Source organism: Octodon degus, unplaced genomic scaffold (genome assembly GCF_000260255.1).
Source record: "Octodon degus isolate 3935 unplaced genomic scaffold, OctDeg1.0 scaffold00219, whole genome shotgun sequence".
In the NCBI taxonomy this organism is placed as follows: Eukaryota; Metazoa; Chordata; class Mammalia; order Rodentia; family Octodontidae; genus Octodon; species Octodon degus.
Genome location: NW_004524795.1, coordinates 955482 through 965824, shown reverse-complemented (window position 1 = coordinate 965824; position 10343 = coordinate 955482). Strand labels below are relative to the sequence as shown.

Sequence of the window (10343 nt, the reverse complement as noted above, 5' to 3'; positions counted from 1 at the left end):
GCGCACCCCCGAGACGGCGCGCGCCCAGAGCGCGGGAGCCCGGAGCGCCGGGCGCCTGGGACCCCGCGGAGCCGCGGCTCAGCCCGCGGGGCTCGGTAGGGATGCAGGCTGCGCTGTGAGCCCAGGCGCGAAGGCCATGTCCGGCGCCCGCTGCCGGACCTTGTACCCCTTCTCTGGGGAGCGGCACAGCCAGGGGCTCCGCTTTGCCGCGGGCGAGCTGATCACGCTGCTGCAGGTCCCGGACGGCGGCTGGTGGGAAGGCGAGAAGGAGGACGGGCTCCGCGGCTGGTTCCCGGCCAGCTATGTGCAGTTGCTGGAGGTGAGGGGCGAGGCGGCCTGGGGCGGGGCGAGCCCTGGCCTGCGGTTCTTCTTGCTCGGATTACCTGTTGCAGGTCCCCGAGATGTGCGGCCGTCCTTGTCCGAGGGGCGCTCCCGGGGCAGCCTCTGCCGCCCTGACCTTTGCAATCTTGGAGGTGGCGAAGGCTGCGGCCGCCCCTCGAGGCGCGGGCGGCACGGACTCGCTGAGAGCGCTCCCCTCGCGCCGGCCTCCAGAGCACATCGTGGCGGCGGGGAGGAAGCGAGAACTTGTTGCCTCTGTTGAGTTCTGGAGCGGCGAGCGCCGTGCAGGCAGTGGCCGGGGCCGCCAAGGGCTGCCAGAGTCCGATGATCATGCAAAGATGCCCAGAGGATCGGGCCGCTGCAGCCCTGCTGCTCCAGCCCGGAGCCTCCTGACCCGTGCATGGCTGTGCTGCCTTGGGTCGGGCTGCCTGGCCGCCTCTGGGCCGCCCACTTGCAGGCCAGCTGAGCTTTGCTGACCGCCAGCAAGAGCCCCATCAGCCGGCTGGATCCAGGGGTGCGACAGCGCCCGGCCTGAGCCCCTCCTGTGGGCGCCGGAACCTGAACATAGCTAGTTCTGGGCTTCTGGCTTGGTCCCAAAGCTACATAGAACCTGCTGAGCCAAGTCAGCTGGCTGTTTATTGTCTGGGTGACAGTTGGGAGGCATCCCTGTCGCAGGCTGAGTGAGATAGGAAGTTTCTAAACTCCTCGGTGGGGTGTGTGTGTGTGTGTGTGTGTGTGTGTGTGTTTATATTGGGGAAGGTGACTTTACAGGAGTCCCTTTTACTAAAAGGTTGCCTGCCCCAGGATTATGGTAAGGACTAAATTAACAGTTGCTTCCTTTAAGCATTCTGGTAAAAACCTTGCCCAGATCCTAGACAGACTGAAAGTAGTTAAGAATTTACCTGCCCTAGTTCACAAGGAACATAGTAGGAAATTTTGAATGAAAATGCACCGTGGCATGCTCATGGTAGGAGGAGGTGAAGAGTGAGGGTGAAATAATTACGGGGTGACATTGTAGGAGGGGGTATCCTGTGTGGTTATCATCAAAAATAGTGCCTGGCCTTCTAGAGGCACATCGTGTTTCTTGCAGGCCCAGAGGAAAAACAAACTCCCTGCAAATGGATCAGTAGCATTTGAGCAAACTTTACAGGCTGCTAAGAAAAGGCCAGAATGAGCTCTTCCAGGCTGCTAACAGTGCGTTCTGGAACTCTTCCTGCCTCTATGTTTTGAGCCACTGTACCTTCAGGCAAGGCTCAGATGTGTCCCTGGCTTTTCCTAGCCTGTCCTGTGATTTAGAGGGAAAAGAAAGCAAGTGTATTGTTTCCCGCAGAAAGACCTGGAGCCTTCTGCCTTCTAGCTCAGAAGCCCTGGGAGAGACAAGTATTTTGGGAGTTCTGGTGGCTACATTTTCCCAGAAAATACTGACGTGGCTATTTGGCTGGTGGAGGTCTGTTGAGTGAGGAGTGTCTCTCTCTGGGTACAGTCCGTGCTGGTGTGGGGCTGAGGCTGGGGTAGGTATTCTTAGGAATGGAGTGGCTCTGCTGCTTCCCCTTGGGCTGGAGGAGGGAAGGTAGACCAGACCTGGGGGACGAGGCAGAGTTATCAGCTTGGATAGTCCTGGGTGTGTCTGTCAGTATCCAGCAACCTTTTAGAACACTCCCAACCGGTAAGTTGCCACAGAAGTGTCCACGTGGGAGCAGTACCACTGAGAAGAGCATCTGCTTGTTAAGTACTTCACTATGATGATACGAACATTATCAACAGTTCCTCCATCAAAGGAGTGTAGTGTCCCCGTTATATAGATAAGCAAACTGAGTCTAGGCTGAAGGAGTCATGCTTGCATATTGGATTAGCAGTTCAGGTGGCTAAGTATTACCCCTATGTCTCCCTAGGCTCAGCTGTGCTGAAAGGCCAGTGGAGGAATCTATGTAGCGTGGCCCCTAAGGTCAGTGTGCTGAAGCAAGGGAGGTATGGGGGGGTGGGAGGGGAAGAGGAGCAGTGTGGACCATCTCTATTGTTAAGCCTGAAGCTTGCATCAGTGGTGAGCTGCTGGTTTTCCCACAGGTGAAGGCAGAGGTGGGCCTGAGCCCACAGTCTTAAGAAGCACTGAAGGGGACCCTGAAAGATCCAGTCCGATGTGATTTCAACACAGCATTATGGATCAGGTTCTTGATGTCTGGACATCTCCTACCTGAGCAAGGTCATCCTTAAGGATGAGGGCTGGGTCCAGAGAAAGTGAATGCAAGTCCCTTGGGATGGGGTGGCTCCTTAGGGGTGGACTCTGTTAGCTGGAGAAGGCAGAGCTCCCAAGAAGTGGCTGGTGGGAAGGCCACCATTGCCTATAGCATTCTGAGATTGCTATGTGGGGCCCCTCAAAGCAGGGGTTGGCCCAGAAGCCAGGAGGGCAGAGTAGGGGCCAAAGGTAGGGGAAGTATAAACCCCATGGGATGTCAGCCAGTGGGATACCTGGCCTTGAGCTTTCTGGGAATGTGGGGTTCAGGTGTTTGGTAAGCTGTTAGGAAAACAAGGGCAAACATGGGTCACATCAGTCTTCTAGGGCAAGGATAGGTAGTGGGTACCCAATTGGGGATGACTTCTTCATCCGGCTCCCTACTCCATTGGTGGGAGGAGTACAACCAGGAAGCCCCATCTTGGTGGAGAGGTATGAGATGTTGACAAGGGTGTGTGCACAGTGGACCCTCTCCAAGGATTTCTTTCTTGTTCAGAGAGAGATGGAATCCAAGAGGAGCTCCATGGCAATGTCACCATGGAAGGAAGCAGGGAGCTAACTCTTGAGAGGGCTGATAGGTCTTCCTCAGGGGCCAGCTGACACATAAGACCAGGCCATCTTAATGGAAGGCCTCTTATTGGGAAATCTCTTTGGTCCAGACTCCAAGGAATTAGCAAACTGGTGCAGCACATACCTGATTTGCAGGAAGTGGACCGCTGGAAAACCTCAGCCCAAGCAGAGACATGCGTGGGTCCTGTTAGGCCCAAGGAGTCTGGCCATAGGAGTCCTGGGTACTCAGAATGTGGTGCAGACCTGCTACCCATAGAAAAGGAGTGAGGCTTGGGTTAGTTAGCTTTCAGTTGCTGTGACAAAATATCTGAGAGAAACAACTTGAAAGAAGGAAGGGTGTGTTTTTGTTCATGGTTTCAGAGGCTGCAGTTCACAGTCACTCGGCTTCACTGCTTTTAGGCCTATAGTGAGGCAGACACGATGATGGGGAGGGCATGGTGGGACAAGCTGTTTTATCACACAGTGGCCCAGGAAGCAAAGAGAAAGACTGAAGAAGAGGCCAAAGTCCTGCCACCCTCTCAGGGATGTGTGACCAACAGCCTAACTTCCTCCTGCCAGGCCCTGCATCTTGATGCCTCCATCACCTCGCCATAGCTCCACAGGCTAGTGACTAAGCTTTTAGCCATGTGGGCCTTTGGGGGACACCATGATCTGTTATGGTTTGTGTCTGCCTCATGCAGTCATTGGGGCAGGCTCACAGAGTTTGTGATTAATTCATAATCCAGTGCTGGGATTGTAGGTGTGAGTGCTGCACCTACCCTGGGGCAGGTAGCCTGAGTACAGTGTAAGGAAGGGAGAGAGGATTGCTAGCTGCCACAGCTGCTGCCCCTCCCTTTGCTTTTTGCTGTTTTCTGGTACCATGAACTGCTGCTCTGTCATGTGCTGCTCTGCCTTGGGGCCAGCTAAGTATGGATTGAAACCTCGAATAACTGTGAGCTAAATAAACCTTTCCTTCCTTAATTTTGGGTGTTGGGTATTTGTCCCAGCAATGAGAGAAGAGTAACTGAGACATGATCCAAACCATAACAAGGCCTAGTAGCCCAGTCCCACAGCTGGTTGTGGGGTATGAAAACACTTAGGTAAGAGCAGCTAGAAGAACATTCAGCCATGAAGAAGGGAAGGAACAGAAATTCCCACATCACTTGAAAGACACAGTAAGGGAGGAGGTGAGTCAATGAAGGGATCTGAGACCAGAGCTGGGAACCGAGGAGCCTGTTTGCCAGTTCCAATCCAGGCCTCTGATCACCTGCATAGATCTGGAGTCCCAGTATGGGGGGTGATTTCTACTAGGGTACAGAAACAGATCCTGCAAAAGGTGGACAGAGGAAAGAGTTTGCATCTCCATCCCAGGGAACTCGGAGAGGCAGACGTGGTCCTAGAAAATGTCTTGTGGCTGGTCAGGTCTCACAGCCGGAAGGCTGAACTGGGCCCAGGAATTCTTGTGCTTCGTCTTACTTTGACCACAGAGAAGAAATTAGGGACCTGGAGGATGTTGTAAGACAGACATCTGCACAAACTCCCAGAGTTCTTGGGCAATAATTTTGGAGGGGGTAACAGAGTGGAATACAACACAATGCTACCTTGTAATTGGGTACCTGACTGGAAGGGCCAGTGTTCATGACCTGACTGGAAGGGCCAGATCTCCCAGGTGCTGCTGGAATTGGAAGGGTTTCACAAAAGGCACATGTGGAACTCAGTTCCCAGAGCAGCAGTGCTGGGAGGTGTTTGGGTCCTGAGGGTTTCACCCTCACTCCTGGATTAAGGCTAATTATGGAAGGGCATGACACACTTACTGCATGCTTACTTTCTTGTCCTTCTGACTTTGGCCATGGACGATGCAGCTGGAAGACCCTCCCCAGGCTCAGGCACCTCGGCATTGGACTTGGTAGCTTCCAGAATGCTGAGAAATAAGCTTCTTTTCTAAATTGCCTGGTCTGTGCTTTCTACTGTGGCAACACAAACTGCAGTAATATAGGTGTTAGCATGGCGCAGCTCTGCCTTGCTGTTGGACCTGGCAGGGATGTGGAAGATCATCCTGGAACTCCATCTCCACCTCTCTGTGCTTGTCTCTCATCTTGGGGCCCTGGGATGGTGCTGCAGGAGTTTCCTGGGAGTGGCTCTGGGAGTCAGTCATTACTCAGGAATGATGTTTTATCTATTGCTAAGTAACAAGTCGGCCTGGAACTTGTGTCACGCTGTTCTGGAGGTTGGTGGGGCTCAGCTGAACAGGTCTGCTGCTCTGTCTGGGTTGTTATTCATTGTGAGCTGTAATTAGATGGGGCTGCAGCTGGAGCCCAGGGGGCTTTGCTGGGCAGGACCTCCGGAGTGGCTACTTCCTTCTCCTGTCTGCGCCTTGGCGCTCTGCTGTGTGGCTTGGTCTGTGCATGTGGGGTCCTCCTCCAGGTCCTTTTCCACAGGCCCCTTCTCTCTGCAGGGTAGTTGGAGTTCTTACCGAGTGATTGCCCCTCCAGGAACAAAAAGGCACAAGTTGCTGGGCTTTCTTAGGCTTAGCCCCTGGCCTGGTGCAGCACTTCTGGGCATCATTTTGTAAAGTCATCACGACACCAGTCCAGAGGTGGTGTGGAAGGAGGTGGGCACAGCGAGGGAAACATCAGAAGTTTGGTCCCTGGAGGGCCACTGTGCAAGGGTAGGGAGGAGACACATGGAACAGATCTATTAGAGGAGAGCCGGCGGGGGGGGCGGGGGGGAGGCCAGGCTGATGGGAGAGGGAGCCCCCAGAGGGAGACAGAATGCAGGAAACTTGGCTGTTCTGTTTAGAGTTTCCCTGTTGCCAACCTTGGAGAATTTTTTTTTTTTTTTCCGGTACTGGGGATTGAACTCAGGACCGTTGCACTTGCCAGGCAAGTGCTCATGCCACTGAGCTATATCCCCAGCCCTCTGGGATTTCTTTGTAGAGACTATGCAGTTAATAAGCTGCTGGAATTTGAAATCAGATTTGCCTGTCCACTAAGCCATTGCCATGTACCAGCATTTTTGGGTCAGGGCTCTGAGGATTCGTAGGCATGGGTGTATCTGAGCTGCCTGACATTTAGTAAGTACTTGGTGGGTACCCAAATTGATTTTAGTAGAGGACTTCTCTTTTTTTTTTTTGCCTATAACATGAAAATCAACTAAAATGGGTGTAACCCTGACCCTCACACTAATATCTGTCAGACACTGACTGTGTTCACAAAAGATGTAATTAGGGCTTGTGGCTCTGGATATTTAATTGGGCCTGAAATTATGCCATCTTTACTCAGTCATCCTGCCCTTTGATTTGGAGGCCATGGCCTGCAGCCACAGCTCCTGCAGTGTGGAAATCCACCTGTGGCCATTAGTCCTATCTGCCGCTGCCCAGCAGGAGCCACTGCTGTCTTCTGTGTGCTGACCTGGTCAAGTGGCCACTCCACAGGACATTAAAGCGGTGGGCAGGGCTTCTGGATTCAGTGCACTCAGGGCATCTTCACAAAAGTTCCCTTAGCAACAAGTCAGCGGGAATCCCCGACATCTGTTAGCCGCTGTGTGAATCCCTGCCATCCATTTCTACCTAGAGACACGATTGAGACGCTGACCTTCTTATATTCTTCTCAGCAGAAAAGGCCCCCCATGTATCTCATAGCATGGTAGACAGTCCTGGTCCTCACCTTGCTGGTGAAAGGAAATGTTTAGTAAACCGGGAGGACCTGTATACATTTAAAATATTATGACTATTATCGGGACACCCCAGGGAACATTGTTCTTGCAGCTCACCCCCTTATTACTCCCAGCAGCGAGGCAACACATGACAGGCTTTCTAACAGAATGTCAGGATTGATTCCCCTGTACTTAATTGCAAAATTACTGGATTCTTTTCTTCTTACCATGGCGAGGCTTCTAGGGTGCTGTTTATACCTATAGGGAGAAGTAGAAATGGTGGCTAGCAGGTGCATCCGGCTTTTCCTTTGACAGCACGGCATGACATGAAGGCTTAGTTGTAATGTCTGAATTAAGACACATTTCTGTGAACTTTTTTTGTTTTGGTTTTTTTGTGTTGTGGATGGAACCCAGAGCTTTACACCTGCTAAGCTCACAGTATGCAGCTCAGCTACACCCCCAGCACAGATATGGAGTCCACCCACTTCCACATTCGTGTCTCCTCAGTCTACCGTCTGACACTTACTGTATTAGTACAACTTCCTGTTTAATGGTATCTGCTTCTCTTCTTAAGCTACAAACTGGTATACTGATACTTCCAGGTACTCACAATTTCACCTGTCACAACTATGCTGATAGCCAGGCATGGTGGCACATAACCTGTAATCCCAGCTACTCAGGAACCTGGGGCAGGAGGATTACAAGTTCAAGGCTAGCCTGGCCAACTTCATGAGACCCTGTCTCAACATAATAAAAAGGGCTGGAGGTGTAGCTCAGTGCTTACTGGGTTAAATCCCCAGGACTGCAAAAAAGCCAAATCCAAAATCAGAGCAAAACAAATGTCATAATCTTTGTCCTCTTTTTCACTGCCCTCTACCTCTGCCCTTCAAGCCTTAATGACTGTCACCTCAGTCTATCTGACATTTCTCCCACTCTTATCTTTCCCCTCCTATTCACTAGTTAGCCAGGTTTGGCGCTTCTTTCTGGAAGATTTCTCGAAGCCTCCTCCTCCTCCTCCTCAACTCACTTTGGCAAACCTTTACTGTACAAGGCCAGGAAGCAGTTTAGGATTTCTAGGCCAAGATGCAAAATCGAGTTAAAGCTGCCTTCCTGGGATCTTCAGTGTGCCTGAGGCAGCGAGAGCTGGGGAATGTGCCTCATCTGAAGACCACCACAAGAGAGACCTGAAGTCAAGGAGCTTGTTTGTATTCCAATAAAACTTTATTTGTATTTTCATTGTTCCCCAAAGGCCTCTGTGCTAAAGCCTTGGTCTCCAGCATGGTGCTGGTGAGGAGATGGTGGAGACTTTCAGAGGTGGAGACTGGGGCACCAGGGTTGTGCCTGAAGAGGATTGTGGAACCTGAACCTCCTCTTTTCTCTGTTACTCTTGCTTGTGAGGCCAGTGATTTTGCTCTGCTACACCTCCTGCCAAGAGAATAACCTGTTGCTTCCCTAATAAAGGCCAAAAAGCGAGGGTTGGCCTGACCACCAGCTACTGCCTACAGACATTGATAGAACGCTTGCCTAGCCCATGTTCTCTAGCCCTGCAGGAAAAGCAGAACCATGCACAATGGTGCACACCTGTAAGCCTAGTCATCCGGGAAGCTGTGGGACCACAAGTTCAAAGCCACCATAGGCAGCACAGTGAGACCTTGCTGCGAAGAACAAGAACAATAATGATAATAAAAAAAATAATAGAAGGGCTTGGGGTACAGTTCTATGGTGGAGCACTTCCCTAGTATGTGCAGGACCCTGGGTTCTATCCCCTGTAATGAAAAAATAAAACAGGTTTTATTTTTTAGACACTGAAATTTGAATTTGTAGTTTTCCTCATGTGCTATAAGATAGTTGTTTGCTTTTTATTAAATTTTTGTATTTTGTATAGGGTCTCGCTAGGCAGCTTGGATTCATAGTGATCCTCCTGTTTCAGCCTCCTCATTGTGGGGATTACAAGCATGTGACCCCACGCCTGGACTCAGTTGCCCACTCAGTGTGCCTGAAGGTGGTGCCAGCATGGTGTGTGGTGCTGGGGATCAAACTCTGGTCCCTGTGCTTGCCTAAGCAGGTGCTTAGTCTGCTGAGCTATCTCACCAGCCCTCTTGATTTTTTTCTTTTTTTTTGTTTTTTTGCGGAACCGGGGATTGATCTCTTGATTTTTTTTTTCAATCATTTAATAACATAAAAACCATTTCAGCCATGCGTGGTGGCACATGCCTGTAATCCCAGTACTCAGGAGGCTGAGGCAGGAAGATCCTTGTGAGTTCAAGACAAGTCTGGGCTACAAAGTGAGCTCCAGGCCAGCCTGAACTGCATAGCCAGACTGTCTCAAAAGACAAAGAAAGAAAAAACAAACAAAACAAAACAACAACAAACTATTTCTAGCCCATAGGCTGAATGTCTTTTGCTATTCATGCTCAAATGTTGGTCATTCATTTATTCATTCATTCATTCCTCACTCCAGAAGAGCAAAGGCAGGCTATGAAACACTGGTTTAAAAAAGTGCAGGAGGCAAGGTAAGAAATCTTCACAGAAAAGAAGGGAGGTGAAACTGTATATAGTGGAGCACACCTGGATTCCTGGATGTCTGGGAGGCTGAGACAGGAGCATTCCAAATTCCAGTCCAGCCTGGGTAATTTAGTAAGACCCTTTCTCAAAATAAAAAATAAAAAGGACTGAGGAATGTAAGTGTAACTTAGTGTGGAGATCCTGAGTTGATTCCTCAGTACTGCAGTTAATAAAAAATGTAAGGCAAGAAACAGGCTCATCTTCTCACTCTGCTGGTTAGGTAGATAGTCAAAATTACTATCAAAATGCCAAGAGGCAAAAATAAAAGGTGCTGTGGTGAAGTGAGGGGTCCGATGGTGAGTAGGGAGTACAAATAGGGAAGTCAAGGAGCTTTGTGGTTTTTTTAATTAAAAAATTATTTATTTATTTGTTTATTTGGTACAGTGTCTCACTACACAGCTTGGGCACATAGTGATCCTCCTGTCTCAGCCTCCCCAGTGCTGGGTGCCACCATGCCTGGTTTTGGGGCTGCCACAGTGCACCTGGGTTCCACTGAGCTATCTCTCCAGTCCAAGGAGCCTCTTTAAGGAGGTGAGGATCACCACACACCTGAGTGGTGCACAGTGGGCAGCCTAAGTGCGTTTCTGAGGAAGTAATTCAGAACAAGGGGACAACAATGCACTCAGCCTTTGGGGCATGTGTGTTGGGACATAACTGTAAGCCTATGTTAAGGAAAAAAGGAGATGGGGGTGGGGACAATGGTAAGCAGGGCCAAGAGAAGCTGAAGATGTGGTGGAGGAGGAGGTTGGTGAGGCACAGAACCAGGGGAGGCCATGATGACTGGGGCAGAGGCTTTGGCTTGGTGGAAGGGGGACGGGTTTGACTTGGCTTGTTTGAGAATGCTTGTCTAGACTGAGCAGTGGGGGAGAAGCTTGGAAAGGGCAGGAAGAGGAGTGAGGAGACCAAGGAGGAAGCCCAGAGTGGGGAGCAGAAGTGGAGATGGGGAGAAAGGGGTGGTTTTGCAGTGACTTTTTCACACACAGTCTACAGGTCTTCCTGGCGCCCT

General features: G+C 50.8%; 1 protein-coding gene across 3 annotated transcripts in view; it reads left to right on the top strand.

Moving 5' to 3' along the window:
• The first annotated feature begins 6 nt into the window (after positions 1-6).
• Positions 7-10343, top strand: part of Gas7 (growth arrest specific 7) — a 245170-nt gene continuing 234833 nt past the window's right edge. The window contains exon 1 of one of the 3 annotated variants that reach the window (XM_004645164.2): positions 7-319. In XM_004645164.2, the coding sequence (XP_004645221.1) occupies positions 137-319 (183 nt within the window). In that variant the 5' untranslated portion in view covers positions 7-136. Of the gene's footprint in view, positions 320-2519; positions 2540-10343 lie in introns of those variants that run through there. The other 2 variants (XM_023705409.1, XM_023705407.1) reach the window with 2 other exon arrangements.